Here is an 18,565-nt window from a genome sequence, read left to right on the forward strand (position 1 = left end):
AAATGGGGCTGGAGGTGTAGCTCAGAGGTAGAATGCCCCGGGTTTAATCCCCAGTATTATACACACACACACACACACACACACACACACACACACACACAGCTTTTAACCATGTAAAAGCCATTCATGGCCTGCACACCACCCCAGGTTGGATGTGGCCCGTGGACCAGGGCCTGGGGTCAACAGGGCTGCCGTGGCCTAGTGCCGTGGGAGGACTTCAGTTTCAACTCTGAGATAGGAGTCCAAAAGGTCTCTGAGCTGAAGAAGGCCATGTTCTCCCTCCTGTTTAAAAAGATTCCTTGGGCCCCGTGTTGAGAATAAAGACTTCTTGGGTGTGGGACGGGGTAGCCGGGTTTCCAGTGGCATCCGTGGTGGTTGTCCAGGTGAGACATGATGTGACTCTCGGAGCAGTGGCAGCGTGGGAGGAGGCAGAGGTAGTCGGACTCAGATGTGTTTCAGGGTGAGGCTGGCAGGACGTGCCGATGGTAGAGAGGAGCCCAGGCTGACTCAGACTTTTGACCTTGGCGGCTGGCACACTGGAGGGTCCATTTGTGGAGAGATGAGCATGTATTAGTTTTCTGTTGCTTCTGTAATAAATGGGCCTAGCCTTAGTGGTGTGCACAGGGCAGGTCGACTCTCATTTCGTTCTGGAGGTCTGGAATCGGGGACCCTGGGCTATGTCAGGATCTCGATGGGTCAGGCCCTTCTGGGGCTCAGGGGGAAATCCCTTCCTTGATGGTCTCCAGCTTCGAGCACGCCCTGGCTTGATTCTCCATCATCAGAGGCAGCCACGGGTCATCTCCGACTCTGGTCCTCCCGTCCCTCTCACCAGGGTTCTCCTGATTATACTGCCCCACTTGGGTAATCCAGGACCGTCCTTAACTCCAGCCTCCTGCGAATCCCCTGTGCCATGCAGCGGTCCCAGGTTCTGGGGGTTTGGATGTGGACATCTTTGGGCCATTATTTAGCCTGATGGGAGGGGGGTCAGGGGTTCCCTTCCAGCTTCTCAATTTGAGAAGCCCTCGGGACACAGGACCCCTGTGGCCCTGGAGGCCGCCGGCATGCTGGGGCCTGGACTGCTTAGCAACTTGGGCACTGTCGGAGAAGTGACTGTCCCCAAAGGCACCGCAGAGCCAGGCTCGGGGACAGACTGTGGAGGGGACGCCAGAGGCCCTCTGGGGCCGTGCTGGCCTGGGCCGCCCAGAGTTCAAACTCAAGTCCTGGATCTTCACGTGAATCCAGCTCTGCCTCTAGCGCTCCCCTAGAGGACCAGCCTCAGTTTCCCCACTGTAGAATAGAGACTACACTCCCTCCAAAGTAAAAGGTATCGGGTTAAGTCCCTGCAGCACCGCAGGTGTCATGGCGGGGCAGTTGCAAAGAAGGACAGGGTTGGCTTGGGTGAAAGAGGAGGGGGCGGTCAGGCTTGTTGGAAAACGGAGGGGGCCGCCTGCTGAGTCGTGGGGCGGAGATGCCGTAATGGCACTGGGCACGGGAGGGCTCGAAGGCCACCGCACCCTGCCCCACCTCCCGCTGCGCCCACGTGGGCTGAGGCTTCCTGCTCCTCCAGGTCCCCGCTGCGTGTCCTCGGGAGGCTCCGGGACCTCCCCCCTCTAGGTTCTAACTAACCGCTCGGCTCCGTGATGGACACTTTGCCACCCGCGTACACTCCGCAGTGCCACGCTCAAGAGTGGGCTTCTCCCTTCTCGGGCCCCACGCTGACCCACGGCTTTCTCTGTGTCCCTCCAGGAACCACTCGGTGGTGGTGACGCTACCCCTCCTGCCCCCGGGAGAAGAGCCCCCGGGCGTGGCCCGGCTGGCCAGCTACCTGGTGGAGGAGAAGCTGCTGCAGCCTCTGCGAGAGCTGCAGGGGGCCAACGTGCTGGCCTTGTTCTACGGGCTCCGCCGCCGCCTGCTGGGGAGCCCCATGGAGTGTGAGTCCTGCCCAGCCCTGCACCCCTCCTCCCAGGAGCCCCTCTGCTCTGTGGGAACCAGCAAAGGCTCCTGGTGTTGCCCTGCTGGGCCCAGAAGTTACTGGCCTTCCCAAGATCATGCGGGCTACAGATTGTGACTTTAGCCCAGGGCCCAGCAGAAAGGCATGGCTAGGGGCTAAGGGCTCCGGGCCAGCTCTCTTCCTGGGGACCTTCCTGGAGAAGCAGGCCCAGCCCAGGTGAAGCAGAAGCCCCTCACTGGGTCCAGCTTGATCAGGTGGCCACAGGCTCCCCACAGTTCTGAGAGTCCTGGGAGTTGGTGTCTGCTTGCGCTGTGTGACCATGAGGGTTTTTATTACCTTTCTGGGACCTGATTTCCTCCCCTGGGAAGCAGAAGCAGCTGGCTTGTACAGAGAACAGCCAATGCTGCTATGTCCAGGCCCCGACGCAGGGGACAGGGTGCAGTCAGGGCGCAGAGAGCTTTATCTGTGTGCCCTGGAGGCTCTCTGGCGTCTCCCGAGAGTTGGTACGTTTGTGTCTGGGCAGCATGCTGAGATTGTAGAAAACAGCTGGGTCTTAGGGCTCCAGGCCCTGGGTACCTGGGGCCGAGCAGACAGAACAGCCCCTCGGCCTGCCCTGTCCCCAGACCATGCTGTGGTGGCTGGGGCCCGGCACGTGGTGACCTTCGATGGCCGGGTGTGGGGCCTTGGTGCCCACTGCGACAGCCTCCTGCTGGCCAAGGACTTCGCGAATGGAGCCTTCTCTCTGGTGCTGAGCCGGGCGGGCTCAGGGCTCCCGGCCCTGCGTGTGGAGGTGAACGGCACGACCCTCGTGTTCTACCCCAGCCTGAAGGTGAGTGTGCACAGCAGGGGGGACCAGAGGCCCTGAGGACCCCGGCGCTCGCCCGTGGGACTCAGTCCCCGTCTGACCCCCAGGCCTACAGGCTGTACGAGCCTTCCCTGTCTGAGGAGAGCTGTCCGGCCCTGGATCCACCTCCAGCCACGACGGGGACCGTCCCCAGGATAGAGCTGACCAGTGAAGACGGTGTCTCCATCTCCTGTGACGTGCACGCTGGCCTCTGCGGCCTGACGCTGGGCCTGTGGCACCACGGTGGGTCTGGGCCCCGCCCCACTGGCCCTGCCTGGAAGGGCCCTTCAGGCCAGACCACGGCCGGCCCCAGGCTGTGGGTGACGCAGGCCCCTGGGAGCATTCACATTGTCCTGGCCTGAGCTGGGGCCGCAGGCTCCTTGGGGGCTCACAGCCCGCACAGCAAGAAGGAACAACCTGGATGCTGAGTCAGGAAGAATGTCCAGGGCCAGCTCCCTGGACTTCAGCCATTTCCCTGCTGGGACAGTCCGTCCTCCTCCGAGGGTGGCGACATCTCTGAACATGGCGACCCTGGCCTGGTTTCTAGTCTAGCAGTCCTGCAGTTCTCCGTGTGCAGCTCTTGTGATGTTTACAGAGGACCCACAGAGGTTAAGACTTGCCCTTGCTCCGGGGTCAGTGGCTACAGAGCAGGATCTGGGCCCAGGGTTCCGACCCAGACTCAGCCCCTCCGCTCAGAGTGAGGTCTCTTGACCCGGCTGGGCAGCCCTGGGAGTCTCTGGGGAGTGGGCAAACTGTCCCGTGAGCCGGGGACAGTGGACGGGCGCAGGGAGAGGCACATGTGTGTTCTTGGATCCTTTTCCTGCTCTCCGGCTCTGATGATGGTTTCCAGAGCCCAGGGTGCAGCTGGAGGGCGGGACTCTGCTGTTCCCGGCACACCGGTCCTAGAACACGGGGCAGCGCGCTCTCACGGTGGGCCCCTCCTGCCCCGCAGGTGCATCCGCCGGCCTTCTGGGCACCAATGATAACGAGGCAGGGGATGAGCTGATGTTGCCGGATGGCGCAGTGGCCCATGACCTGGAGGAGCTCGCCCTGGCCTGGGGGGTGAGCTGCTGGGCCGGCCCCTCCTGCCGTCTCCCTGGGCTGCGGGCCAGGCTGCCCTAGGGTGGGGAGCTGCTCAGATGACGGGTGGGCGTCTTGCATGGGGCTGACCCTGGGAGTCTGTCCAGGAGAAGATGGCGCGCCTGGTCTTGTGTCTGTCCCACCAGGTCGGTGGGGACTGCAGGGCCGTGGAGAGGACTCTGCAGCCGTGCCCAGGGCAGAGCCCCGCCTGCCTGGCCTTCTTCCAGGACCCCCGCTCCAGCCTGGGAAGCTGCTTCCGGGTGGTGAGTGGCGGCTGGGCCTGGCAGGAGCCCTGGCCCGATGTGGCCGGTGCTGTCCCTGCAGCCTCTCCCAAGAGCACAGCGGGCAGGGACAGTGACTGGGGTGTTGATTGCAGGTGGACCCCACACCCTTCCTCAGCCTCTGCCTCCAGGATGCCTGCGACCCCACTGACCTCCAACCCGCCTGCAGCCTGGCAGCCGCCTATGTGCATCTGTGTGCCCGAGGCGCCGTGCCCCTGGACCGGCCCACGCAGTGCGGTAAGCTTGGCCCCGGGCACGTTGGCTCTTGTGCGGCCCCTGCCTTCCACCCCAAAGGGAGAGTCAGGATTTTATTCCTTATTTTGAAACCCAGTCTCACGAAGTTACGGAGGGGCTCACCAAGGAGCTGAGGCTCACTGCGAACCTGCGATCCTCATGTCTCAGCCTCCCAAGTACTGGGGTTACAAGCGTGCACCACCACGCTCGGCTCGGCAATTTTGTAAACAGCTAAAAGTGCTGCTTTCAATGCAGCCACCACGCTCCAGCTCTGGGTTGGACCTGGAGGCTCCCCCAGAGGCTCACGGGCTGAGGGCTTGGACCCCAGCACAGCGGGGTGTGGCGTTGGCTCTTGGCAACTGATTGGACGATAAAACCTTCTTTCCTCAACAGTGGGCTGGTCTGTTGATGGATTCATGACTCAATGGCATGTTGGGCGGTGTGGAAGGGCGTACTTGGAGGAGGGGGTGCCCTCGAGGGGTCACCATGCCCCCTCTTTCTCTGTTTTGATGGTACTGCCTTGGAGTGAGCCGACCTTGGACTGGGTCTCTAAAACGTTGACCAAGATAAACCTTTGCTCCTGGGTTGTTTTCCCCAGGCATTTGTCCCACAATGGAAAGCCACTAACACAAATCCTGAACATTCATCCCCGAGGAGGCCAAGCTTATGCTCAAAACCCCGCGTATGATCGTGCGCAGGACCCTTCTCTGTACTCGCCAAAACCGGGCACAGCCAAAGTGTCCTATGACAGGTGGACGTTTCAGCAAATGCCGGTACACACAGAAGTCCTGAAATGGCACATTGGTGGCTGCCGGGTCAGGCGTGGTGGGGTCACTGCAAGTGGATTACAGGAGTGAAGGAAGAACTCTGTCTTGGTCATCGTGCTGGTTACATTAATTTACACCTACATGGATTTTACCAGTGTTAATTTATGGCATATGTGTGTGTGTGTGTGTGTGTGTGTGTGTGTGTGTGTGTGTGTTAGTGAGGATTGAAGCCAGGGTGTTCTATCTCTGAGCTACACTCCCAGCCCTATTTTATCATTATTATTATATTATTATTATTATTATTATTATTATTATTATTAGTGGTACTGGGGATGGAACCCAGGGGCCTTCTACCTCCGGGCAACACTCCCAGACCTATTTTATATTTTTTATTTGGAAACAAGGTCTCTTAAGCCAGTTAAGGCTGGCTTCGAACCTGTGCATTCCTCCTGTCTCAGCCTCCCAACCGCGGAGATTACAAGTGCCCAGCCCTATTTTATCTTGTTTTTTTGTTGTTGTTTGTTTGTTTGTTTGTGTTTTTTTTGTGTGTGTGTGTGTGTGTGTGTGGTACTGGGGTTCCTGGAAACCTTTCTACCTCCGGGCTACAGTTCCAGACCTATTTTTTATATTTTTTTAAATTTAGAAACAGGGTCTCCTAAGCCAGTGATCCTCCTGCCTCCGCTTCCCAAGCACGGGGATTACAAGCGTGCGCCACCACGCCCAGCTTATCTTTCATTTTGAAACAGGGTCTCTTTGAGTTGTGGAGGGCCTCGCTTAGTTGCTGAGGCTGGCCGCGAACCTGTGGTCCTCCTGTTGTGGCCTCCCAAGTACTGGGATGACAAGTGTGCACCACCACTCCCGGCTTAATTTCTGGGTTTCGATAATAGACTATAATTATGGAAAAGAAAACCACTGAAGGGAACTGGACGAGAGATAAACAGGACCGCTCAGTCCTGTCTATGCAGATTCATGGGAATCTATAATTATTTCCAAATAAAACATTTGCAAAACTGAAAACACCAGGCCAAGGTGGTTTTACAGGCAAGTTACAACTAATCACAGCTGTTGCAGACTAGCAAAACGAAACCATAACTCATCAAGTCAGCATTACCCTGGACACCCAGGCCCCACCAGGTGGGTGCAAGAGAGGACAATCAGGCTCCGGCGGCGACTTGAACACATGCCCAGCACGCCAAGGGTCAACGAAGATGCTGCCCACGCCTGGACCCACAGGCACACAAGACACAAACGTAGCCGGGCGTGGTGGCGCACGCCTGTAATCCCAGTGCTTGGGAGGCTGAGACAGGAGGATGGCAGGTTTAAGGCCAGCCTCTTCAACTTAGTGAGACACTATTTCAAAATAAAATAGGGCTGGGGTGCAGCTCAGAGATAGAACGGCCCTGGGCTCAATCCCCAGTAATACACACACACACACACACACACACACACACACACACACACACACACGTGGCATCAGTAACAAGACAGGAGTGCAGGGCTACAAAGGAGAAGAATACACGTATGCAATTTAACTTAAACTTTTAGTTTAAAATAGATTGTTAGGCCGGGTGTGTTGGCGCACGCCTGTGATGCCAGTGCTTGGGAGGCTGAGACAGGAGGATCGCAGGTTCAAGGCCAGCCTCAGCAATTGAGCAAGGTCCTCCACAACTTCCCGAGACTCTGCTTCAAAATAAAAGAATAAAAGAGGGTTGGAATGTATTTCAGAGACAGAATGCCTCTGGGTTCAACTTTCAGTACCAAAAATATAAATAAATACATATTATTAACTAAATGTCTTTTTTTTTTTTTTTTTTTTTTTTTTTGCAGTACTGGGGATGGAACCCAGGGGCATTCTACCTCTGAGCTACACTCCCAGCCCTATTTTTTATTCTTCATTTTGAAACCGGGTCTCACTGAGTTGCAAAGGACCTCACTAAGTAGCTGAGACTGTCCGCGAACCGCGATCCTCCTGTCTCAGCCTCCAGAATATACATTTTTTAAAAGTACACATGGAGCCGGGCATGGTGGCGCACGCTTGTAATCCCCGCGCTTGGGAGGCAGAGACAGGAGGATCATGCAGTTTCAAAGCCGGCCTCACTGGCTTAAGAGACCCTGTTTCCAAATAAAATATAAAATAGGTCTGGGAGTGTAGCCCGGAGGTAGAAAGGTTTCCAGGAACCCCAGTGCCACAAAAAAATAAAAAATAAAAAATAAAAAAGTATACATGAACACTTGTAAGGACAGATTGTATGTTGGGCCATGAAACAAGAGTTAATAAACTTAAAATGATTGAAATCACAATAGCACAATTTCCACAAATATATAGAAATGAAAAAACATCCTAAAACAACCAGTGTGTCAAAGAAGAAATCATAAGGGAAATTAGAAAGTATCTCGAGACAAATGAAAACCAAACATAACTTTGTAAAACTCACGACATGCAGCAAAAGCAGCATGTGAGGGAAACCCGTAGCTGTAAAGGCGTAAGTTAGGAAAGAAGTCCTCAACCCACAGCCTCACTTTATACTTTATTAGCAAAAAGAAAAAACCCAAGGCCAGCAGAAGGAAGGAAAAACAAAGATTAGAGCAGAAATCAATGAAGTAGGAAGTTAAAAAAAAAACAGTAGAAAAACATGAGTAAGACCAGGATTAGCTTCTTTGAAAAGACCATCACGCCGGCAAATCTTTAGCTAGATTTACTAAGAAAGAAGACTCCACTAAGATCAGACTTTGCCAAGGGAGCACTCAAATCTGATTTTCCACAAATAAAAAGGACTCTAAGAGAATGCTGTGAATGAGTGTATGCCAGCACACTGGACAAGCTAGATGAAATGGACAGATTCCTAGAAACACCCCCCCAAACAAGACTGAATCATGAATAAATAGGAAATCTAAATAGAGCTGTAACTACCAAGGATCTCAAATCAATGGCCAAAACTCCAGCAGGAGAGAAAAGCCCAGGAAGAGACGCCTCCCTTGGAGTATTTGCCAAGCATTACAGGACCCACACCAACCATCCTCAAACTCTCCCTCAAAATTGAAGAGCTCAAAGTGCCTCCACATTCACTCCATGAGCCCAGCATCGCCCTGCTGCCAGCGTCTTACCCTGACACACAACAAAGCCACGGACCAATACCCTTGATAAGCAGGAATGAACGTCCTGGTGAAACGGTAGCAGCAGGAAGGGACACAGGTGCCCAGTGTCGCCGCCTCCACCACATGTCAAATGACGACCCCATCACCCTGCAAAGCCAGGAAAAGAAGTCTTAGGGGATGGAAAAAGAAATTTTAAAAATGTACCTGCTGATGGCGATACCCCCAGGGGGCCCACCGGGGTCTGGAGCCCTGAGCCAGTGGGGTCTGTGCCTCGTCGTGGGCGCCTGAGACTTGAAGGCCAGGGTCGGTTTTCTAAAAGCCAAGAGAAATCATCGAGAGGTCGCCAGTTGTCTGTGATTCCTCCGCTGCCGCGGGATCTGGCCCTGGCCCAGGAATTCCTTCCTCCCTGGGTTGGGTTCACCCTCTGCTCCCAAAGCTTCGCGTGCTGAGGTCCCGCTCTCCCTCTAGCTGGGAGCTGCTGTCTCCACCCTCCCCAGGTCCCTGGTACTCCTGACAGAGCTCGTTCAACTCCCCAGGCTGCCCCGTGCACAAAGGAGAGAGGGTGATGGTTGGGGGCGGTGGGATCTGAGCTGAGGCGGTCACGGGGATTCCAGAAAACAATGGTGCCCTCCTCGGCCACCCAAATAGCGTTTACTCTCTTCTCTGTACAGTTTGAAATCCTGCCTAAGCCAACACGGGGCTGCCACTCCCGCTCCAACCCCAGCTCCTGGCTGGGTCCAGGTGAACCCACACAAACGATGCCAGGAAACTCAGAACAGAATCCCGTGGGCACTGTTGAGGACCATCCGCCACCACTTTAAGAATGCCGAGGACCGACTCCCCGACCCGCTGGGGTAACTGTCCACCTTCCCCGACACAGCCTGGCCAGGGCGCTCACCTCTGCAAAGGAAGCTGGACTCACAGGGTGTGGTGGTCCACGCCTGGAATCCCAGTACTTGGGTGGCCAAGACAGGAGAATCACAGGTTCAGAGCCAGCCTCAGCAACTTTGTGAGGCCCGTTACAACTTAGCGAGGTTCTGTTTCCCAAATAAAAAAAAGTAAAAGTAGGGTTGGGGGTGTACCTCAGAGGTGGAATGCTTCTGGGTTGATCCCCAGCACCTGCCCCCCACCAAAAAAAAAAAAAAAAAAAAAGGAAGGCAGATTCTAGCAGCCTTTTTGCCCGAGATACTTGTTCACTCGCTGGACAGACATTGTGCAGGCTAAGCCGTGGGCTGGGGACTGCGCAGACAGAGCGGGGCTCCCTGGACGCTGGGCACCTGCTTCCCTGCCCACCCCAGAGTCTCATGGGGCATGAACTCCCTTCGGGGCACCGTTGGTCTCAGACCAGAAGCCTGGCTGGGAGCCTCCCTCCTTGGAGATAGATAATGCTGGAACTGAATGCTTTGGGGGGCACTACTGGGGAGGTCCCCCTTTCCAAAGGACACATGGTATGGGCACTCAGGAACCGGGGCCACCCAAATACAACTTTCAAAGATTTTCACTTTTTTTTTTAAACGGGCTTTTCTCACACATTTTCAATGGAAGAATAAAGGTAGTAGAATCTGAGAATGTGCCTGTTGGATTGCTGGGGTTCTGGCCACTCAAATGGGAGGCTTGGTGGGAACCTACTCGCCAGTAGGGGGCTCCCTCGAGCCCGCTCCATCTCCACAGGAGCCTTCCCTTCTGTCTGGCTCTGGGATGGAACCCAGGGCCCTGTGCATGCTGGGCAAGTGCACTGAGCCACCCCCAGCCCTACACTGAGCTCTGGGCTGCAGTTGGTGGGTTCCAGATTCTGGAGCAACGGGCCACATGGCACCACGAGGAGGGGGGCAACCTGCCAGGCTCAGGGTCCCCGCCCTTCCCACACAGGAATCCCTGACACACAGCAGAGCTTAACAGTCTAGAAGAAGGAGCTTCAGAGTGAACTGGACCCAGGAAGCGGGTCCTGCCTCCCTGGAGGAACTGGGGAGGAGGACTGAACACCTGCCTGTCTTAAGTTTCAGCCAGAAAACCCCAAAGCCCAGAGCTTCTCTGTGGACTTTGGGAGATGCTTCTTAGACCTAACCGTAGTCCGATGAGGAATGCACGAGCCCCATTTCAGGAGAGAAGGAACCAGGGCTCCTGGGTTCCGAGTTACCGGGATACGCGCGCCTTGAGACGTTCAGTCTCCTGAGCTGTAGTTCGCGAACCCCCCCCCCCACCCCCCGTGGCTGGTTTCTAATTATGTGTCATGGATCGGTGATTTCCAGTCCAGAAAGGAAATCACAGAAGCACCCCTTATGCCCACACTCTGCTGCCCACACTCTGTCAGTCAAATATTATTTATCTAGAACACAGCGGGGCTGTGGACACCACAGGGATACAGGAGGGAAAATAGTTCTTCCCTGGTAAGGTAGATTTGACAACATCGGTGCTTTGTAAGCTGTGGGTGTGTGAGCGTGTGTGTGCCCAAAGAAAACCAGATGGGAGAGGGATGGTTGCATCAAAAAGATCAATAAATCCGGGTGTGATGGCGCACGCTTGTGATCCCAGCGCTTGGGAGGCTGAGACAGGAGGATCACACAGGTTTGAAGCCAGCCTCAGCTACTTGGTGAGGTTCTCAGCAACCTAGTGAGACCCTGTTTCCAAATAAAATATAAAATAGGTCTGGGAGGATAGCCCGGAGGTAGAAAGCCCCTGGGTTCCACCCCCAGTACCACACACACACACACACACACACACACACACACACACACAATCAATCAATTAATAGGGCTGGATATGGTTTCTAGAACCTATCACCCCGCTTCTGAGCATGCTGAGGCAGGAGGACTGCTTGAGCCAAGGCGTTTGAGGCCAGTCTGGGCAACCTAAAGAGACCCCATCTCAAACAAACAGTAAACAATACCCTTGGCTTTAGCATGTAGAGAGCAAATGAAAAACATAAATTTTGAGCCTCCCTGAGGTACTTTGGTAAAGGACACCAGCGGGCAAGTGACAAGAGGAAGCACATCGGATGGGTCAGCCTTAAGGGGAAAGTGTAACTTGAATGATAATCAAATTAGAATGAAAGTAATGACCAGACATTTATTGTGATGCAAAATTAGTTTCTAAATGAGAATGCTCAGGGCTGGTGATGCTGAGGCCAGATCGGCACTGCCAAACTCCGTGAGTGTGCGTCCAGCGAGCGCCACCTCCAGCGCCTTCCCGGAGTCTGAGAAGTCCTCCTTTGACCTAGTAAGTCCACGTCTGGGACTCTATCCAAAGTGAGAGAAGCAGGAAGGGGAATAGAAACGATTCCAAAGAAATTTCAAAATAATTTCATTATTCAAAAATGATGAGAAATTACAGCCAGTGGGAAGTGCTTTTTTAAAAATTGCATATGTCAATTTGATCCTGAACTCACTTACCCCAAAGTCCAATATAAGGCAATGTTTCACCATGAAAAAGAGATTAAGCTCCAAGCCCAGCAGGAAAGAAGACTCGTGGAAATCCACATTAAGAATAGCTGCACACGGACAGAAACCAGTACGGAATATAGAAAGTAGACACAGACCCCTGCCCAAGAAATTACATGGTGTGGGGGAGAGGGGACGGCGATGCCTGGCAGGTGAAACCCATTTGGCCTGCGGGAGAGAGAGTCCAAGGCTATTTAAACTGTCCTGGGGTCTAGAGAAAGGCTTCCAAAGTTTCTACTGGGAACCGTAGACTGTTACTATCACAAGCCAGCAACTACAGCGGGTGAAGGGGAACCGTAGGCCGAATTTCTTTTATATATAAATCAGTGCACAAAATCCTAATTGAAATATTCACAGATATGCCCTGCTGGGAGGGGCTGCATGTGCAGCTCCGTGCAGAGTGCTTCCCCAGCACGCAGAGGACCTGGGGTTCAGTCCCAGCACCCAAAAACAAACCGAAAAAGGATAAAGTCAAAGGTACCTGAGCATTAGAAGCAGGCAGCAGAGCCCAGTGTGTGTTAAAGAAGGCTTTGTGCTGGACACCTTTCAGTGTCGCAGTAATATATTAGAGGAGAAAAATCCTGGTCATAGGGCACTTTTTAATTTATTATTTTAAAATTTATTATTATTATTATTATTATTATTATTATTATTATTATTTTGTGTGGTTTTGGGAATGGAACCCAGAAGTCTTCTTCCCCCAGGCTATACTCCCAGACCTATTTTATTTTTTATTTGGAAACAAGGTTTCACTAAGTTGCGAAGGGCCTCACTAAGTAGCTGAGCCTGGCTCTGAACCTGCGATCCTCCTGTCTCAGCCTCACAAATACTGAGTGGGATTACAAGTGTGCCTCACCAAACCTGGCTAAAGAGGTAGAATTATTATGTTTACTCTGGAAAATTCAAGAGAAGCCACTGAAAGATGAGGCCAGCTTTCACTAAGGGGTTAGGTACCAAAGTAAGCGATCAAACAGCCTTCCTAGGGGTAAACAGCAACCCGCCACCCGGGGCCCAACCAGCCAGGCCGATGGCACAGTGTTCCCAGCTCCGCTCCGGGATCTGAGAGGCCCTTCCTTTCCTGTGAAGCCTCTTTTGGGGTTTTGGGAAGGAAGTGGAGAGGGTAAGAGGAAACCGCAAACCCAGAGAGCTCTAATAGAGGTTCACCTCTTGGTCCGTGGGGGGCGGGGCTCTGTGCACGGCATTTCATCCTGAAACGGGTGGGGGGTGTTCTCCCCACCTTATACATCACAGGCAGCAGCCTGGACGGCCAGGGGCCGGGCATCTAGGCCCCTGGCAACGCTGAGGCGTGGGCTCAGCTCAGGCGCTGTTTCTGCAGAGCCTGGTGGGGGAGCCCCGGGGAGGGGCTGGAACCCGCCAGGGCTGAGTTCCTCTGCTGCCCAGGGGGTTTCTCTCCTAAAGACACTGGTGGGGCAGAGCCCAGCAAGATCGTCTGTCCTTGGGAACTTTTCTTATAGCGAACCCCAAAGAGGAAGAGAAGGCAGGGGTCATGGACTTCCGTGTCTGAAAATAACCGTACAGGAGTAGAGGGCCTGGTCGCTGTGCTCAGAACCCAAGGGCCGGGCGTCCCTAAGCTGCAGATTCCTAATGCTGTCTGTTTCCTTTGCTTCTCTGGGTTCCCAGATGCCCCCAGAACCTGGAATTTGGGAAGCTCAGCCAGACTGAATCCCAGGCTGCTCTCCCTGGTGCCGCAGCCAGGAAGGGTGGCATCAGTTGAGCCGGCCACACCTGGGGGACCCTGGGCCACGAGTCCTGTGTCCCTTTGGTCACCATGGTGACCACCCTGGAGCCGATGACACCCTTAAACCTGCGGGGAACACTTAAGGTCCCAGGAGCTGCAAAAAAATAAAAAAATAAATAAATAAGGATTAAATTGTCGGAGATGAGGCATATTTTTCCAATTAGTTCCAAACCACCCATGCTGGGACTTTTGCAAAACTGCCCGGTTGCTTTCCTGTTACTCAAGATTCCTCATTCTTTCTCCATAAATAATTTCACGAGATTTTCTTTTTTGGAGTGAATTACAGGCCCAGAACCACGGGATAAACAGGATGCTCGTGGCAAAAGGCCTCCCCAGCGCCTCAGAGCCAAGGGTCTCATCCCCCAGGAGCCCTCGGAGGAGGGAGGAGGAGGACCTGAACATTCACCTCTGTCTAATAAACGCTCCCTTCCCTGGCTCCTTTGGACCACGTCCATGCGCGTTTACTCCGTCTGTGTTTGCGTTGGATGTACCCCGTGCTACATACACACACTTTAAAAAAGGCCCTTCCCACCAACGTTTCTTTCCCATGCCAAGTCTGGACTTTGGAAACCAACATCCCAGAGCCGCGGTGGGCTCAGTCTCTTAAAGCTCCAGGACACCAGCCACGAAAGCGGCGTGAAGAAGGGAAACGCCATCTTGCTGCCTTAAAGGGCCCTGTCTGGTTCTAAAACACACTTCAACCCTTTACGCTGCTCCACCTGCAGACCCCTCAGAGGGCAGCATTCTAAGACACCCCTCCACTCACCTGATTCCCAACTGGCGGATGCCTCTTTTCCCAAATGTTCAATACAACCCCAGGTGTTGCCGTGAAGTGATTTTGAAGATGTAATGTCTCAAATCAGCTGGATATGCCTGTAATCCAGTACCCGAGAGGCTGAGACAGGAGGGTCACAGGTTGAGACCAGCCTCAGCAAATTGTTTTTTTCAGTATTGGGATTGAAGACAGGGGCATTCTACCCCCGAACTACACCCCCAGCCCTATTTTTTTTATCCTTTATTTTGAAACATGGTCTTACTAAGTTGCAGAGGGCTCACTAAATAGCTGAGGCTGGCCACGAATCTGTGATCCTCCTGTTTCAGCCTCCCAAGTACCAGGATTACAAGTGTGCACCACCACCCTGGCTCAGCATTAGAAATTTAGCAAGTATCTCAGCAACTTAATGAGATTCTATTTTGTAAAATAAAGTACAGGTCCGGCGAGCATAAGGCACGGGAGAGGTCCAATATGCATGATATCAGCCTTTATTGGTACAGCCCCTCTCGGGGATGGAGCTGGTCAGTTCTGGGGACCCGCACGGCCCATCTGAGGCTAGAAGAGGCGGGGTCTTCTTTTAAGGTATGCATCTCGGGCAGAGGGGTTTACTCGTGGGAACACACGATTCTCGCGAGGGTTCCACCCCCCCACCCGTGCAGAGGTCACGTGGCGCAGAGGTCACATGAGTGCGGGACCCGACTTATCATCCTGGCCTTTTGGTGATAATGGGCAAAAAATAGACTCTTGAGATGCTTCGAGCTGTCAAGGGGCATCGTAAGGGCGGCTCCCTTGGCTGGGAGAGGTCGGGTCCACCAGAAGTGGGCAGGTGGGAGTGTGGCTGCAGCAAGAATTGGAGGTTACCCTAGACAGCTTGGTGATGTGCGTTTGAGGAGACTTGAACAGGCGAGGGGCTATTAAAGAAAAAAAAAATCGTGAGAGCAAGTCCTGGGAAAGGCAGGGGCCCATCAGCTATTGGCCCTTGCCCAGAAGGGAAGGAGCCCAGCGGCTGCTGGCCTTTGGAACCCTTCGAAATATGAGGTAGATTGTCACTAGATTTATTAATATGATAGCAGCCTTTTCCCTGAGGAAGACATACACCGCCCCTTTAGCAGTTTTTCATTAGACCAGAGTCATTCATAGCAGTGTTTTCCTGAGAGAAACACAGGCCACTCTTTTCAACAGTGAGTGGGTTTGGGTCCATCTGGTCAAATGAAAACATACCATTGAACCAGGAGCATCAGTAACGGATTTCAGAGGTTTAATACTCATGGCAGTTTGGCATCCGAAGAGGGAGAGCACCGTAGTATGTAAACAAGTGGACCTGCTAAAATAAAGACATCAAAGAGAATTATGCCGAGAACAAAGAAAGCTTGGTAGGCCCCAACACTGTGCAAGAGAATCTGTCATGGAACTGTAGTAACAGAGCCCTTTTAGATATGGCCTAAGCCTCGGGCAGAGCAATTTTATCCTGTAAGGGAGGGCCTGTAGTGCGTGGGCAGGAGAACTTGCCATCAATCCCCTGGACTGAGATTTGGGAAGGGAAACTAGGGCCTGAAAGGATGGAAAGACTGAGCAGGCCACCGAAAAGGAGACTGGTTTACCCTGTACCTGTAGAGTTACCCTGGGCCAGCAAGGAGGATGGAGGAAGGAGGATGAGGGATCCAGGAGCTGTCAGTCCTCGGCCAGGCCGAACAGGGCCAGCGATGGGTCCTGGTCTGGAAGGGTGATCCCCCTGTGTTGAGGCACCTAGGGCTCACCGATTTTCCAAGGGCACTCGCCTTTCCAGTGGCCATTCAATCCACACCTGAAACAGGCTCCTGGAGGTGGTTGTCTTTGCTGTTGTCCTCCCCTAGGTGGCGCTCATCGCCCCGAGGGCTGCCCTCACTCTGCTGGCCTTAGGGCTGCTACCAGGGCTTGGGACTGTAGATCCGCCATCTGGCGACGTCGGAGTGTATGCTCCACTTCTGCCTGTTCCTCTCTGGAATTAAAAACTTTAAATGTCATGTTCACCAAATCTCGGATAGGGCTTTGAGGACCATCCTCAGCCTTTCTTAATTTTATCCAAATATCAGGGGCTGATTGCCTGATAAAATGGGTGGCCAATACAACCGAGCCTGCCTCGGAAGATGGATATAGGGGCATATAGAGGGTAAAGGCCTCTTGCAGCCGATTAAGAAATACTGCTGAGTTTTCAATTGGGCCCTGGGTGATATTCCTAAGCTTATCATAATTAACCGCCTTATGGGAGGCATCTCGCATACCATCAAGAAGGCATTGTATCATATGATTTCTCATTTCTATTCCCTCCTTGCCATCATAATTCCAGTGGGGGTCCTCAGAAGGAACCACAGCTGTACCAGTAGGAAGCCATGGATTGGTTAGGTGAGCCTGATCGGCCCGTTCCCTGGCCGCCTTCAGAATACGATCATGTTCATCTGGAGTCAAAGAAGAGGTTAGAATGACATGAAGATCCCGCCAAGTTAAATCATATGCTTGTACAATGTGTTGGAATTCCTTGATAAAACTGGAGGGATTGGCGGAAAAAGAGCCCAGTCTCTTGTCAAGTTGAGCAAGGTCAGGAAGAGAAAAAGGAACATGGACACGGACCACGCCTTCCGCACCAGCCACTTCACGAAGCGGGTCAAGAGAGAGGGCGATGGGGCCTGTAACTCGGCGGGGTCGGACTCCGGCATCCATGTGTCCTTGCAAAATGGCTGCCATGAGTCAGCAGAATTGCAGGCCTGTGACCCAGAAAGACCACCAGGTGGTGCCTGCGAGTTACCACGTGGTGACCAAGATGGTGGCCGCTGCTGGCGGGAATATCCAGTCAGCATGACTTGGGCAGTAGAGCTGGGAAGGGAGGAAAGCCAGGAACGCAGGCATAGGAAGGCCTGTATGTATAGAACCTCTGACCATATAGCGGACCGTTTGCAAAAATTACTGAGAGCAGTCAACATCCTAAGATCTAGCGTTCCCATCTCAGGCCATCAAAAATTATTACCTAAATCATATGTTGGCCAGGCCTCGGTGCAGAAAAAAAACTAGCTTCCCGGGGGACAGTTCCCCAGATAAACCCAGAGTCTGGAGATTAACCAGGACATGGCCTAATGTGAACTGGGAGTCAATCTTTGATGACTGACTTCCCCCCATGACTGGTCAGCGGGCAAGGACGAAAGCAGGGATTCGGTTTCCCAAAAACCGCCTAACGTCCAGAAACACTGGAGCTGTGTTTGAGAAAGGACATCTCCGTTTCTTTTACACAACCGTAGATTGGCCTGGCCAATCACAGAGAACTTGGAAGCCTAATATTTGGATTTATCTAACAGCCGGAAGCCCAAGTCCAGAAAGGGCTAAAAGCTGGAACCTGCTTACTCAGTGAAGGGGAAGCTTACTGCAGTGTAAACGCTGAGAAGCTGCAGAGTCAGGGGCACATGGTGGAGTTGATCAGATTCAAGATGGCCACAAGGGTGTGGCCAGGAGGTATTCAAGATGGCTGCCGGCTCCCAGGATTGGCTGGGAGACAAGTAGGAGGAGTTCAAGACGGCAGCCACCAGGGCTAGCATGTGCCTGGGTAAAATGGCTGCCAGTTGAATGGCATGGTTACCAGTCCGTGTGTCAGGCATGGGGCAGACTCTGAGCCTGGGCCACGTGGGTCTGACCGGACGGGCAGGAGGGCCAGAGTACTTGCCGGGGTCCAGGTAGCATGTAGAGTCTGGGTTGAAGCAGAAGCCGGGAAGAGCGGGATGTTGGGGTGGAGAGGAGCTGCCAAAAAGTAAAACTGTCATGGCAGGTCCTCGGTCTGGGCAGAAAGAAACTGAAGTCACGGAGGCCAGGCAGAGAGAGACAGGCAGGAGAGGGTCTTCAGCCACCAGAGCTGGGCGGGCAGTTGCAAGCCCCAAAGTCAGATATGGGTGCACATAGTGGAGCCTGCCTGCAACGGCTGAAGGCAGGGCAGGGAGCGGCACCGCTGGACACGGGGCCAGAAAGAGTTCCTCTATGACCGGGCAGCGGTGAGACGGCGGCGGGACCGTGTTCCGGGTGGCGTTCCAGGGCAGGTGATCGTGGTTCCTCCGGGCTGCCGTCTGTGGCGGCGGGCAGCAGGCCATGGGCGGCAGTTGTGAATTTGAGCCACACAGATCAAAGGATAAGAGTCCGACCCAAATTCAGACCCAGTTTCAGCACCATGATGTAAAATAAAGTATAGGTCCGGTGAGCATAAGGCACGGGAGAGATCCAATATGCATGATATCAGCCTTTATTGGTATGGCCCTCCTGAGGATTAGCTGGTCATTTCTGGGGATCCGCACGGCCCATCTGAGGCTAGAAGAGGTGGGGTCTTCT

At 53.6% G+C, this 18,565-nt stretch overlaps 1 protein-coding gene across 1 annotated transcript in view; it reads left to right on the forward strand.

Moving 5' to 3' along the window:
* LOC308268844 (uncharacterized protein) overlaps positions 1-18,565 on the forward strand; it is a gene marked incomplete at both ends in the record, with an annotated part of 138,457 nt that overhangs the window by 111,369 nt on the left and 8,523 nt on the right. Inside the window, 10 exons of the mRNA XM_080703948.1 lie at positions 1,747-1,931; positions 2,575-2,780; positions 2,864-3,038; positions 3,748-3,857; positions 4,022-4,138; positions 4,252-4,393; positions 11,417-11,469; positions 16,078-16,175; positions 16,643-16,676; positions 16,790-16,947. Of these exons, the coding sequence (XP_080560074.1) occupies positions 1,747-1,931; positions 2,575-2,780; positions 2,864-3,038; positions 3,748-3,857; positions 4,022-4,138; positions 4,252-4,393; positions 11,417-11,469; positions 16,078-16,175; positions 16,643-16,676; positions 16,790-16,947 (1,278 nt within the window). The remainder of the gene's footprint in view (positions 1-1,746; positions 1,932-2,574; positions 2,781-2,863; positions 3,039-3,747; positions 3,858-4,021; positions 4,139-4,251; positions 4,394-11,416; positions 11,470-16,077; positions 16,176-16,642; positions 16,677-16,789; positions 16,948-18,565) is intronic.

The sequence above is a fragment of the Muscardinus avellanarius genome, assembly GCF_963383645.1.
Source record: "Muscardinus avellanarius genome assembly, chromosome: 10".
In the NCBI taxonomy this organism is placed as follows: domain Eukaryota; kingdom Metazoa; phylum Chordata; class Mammalia; order Rodentia; family Gliridae; genus Muscardinus; species Muscardinus avellanarius.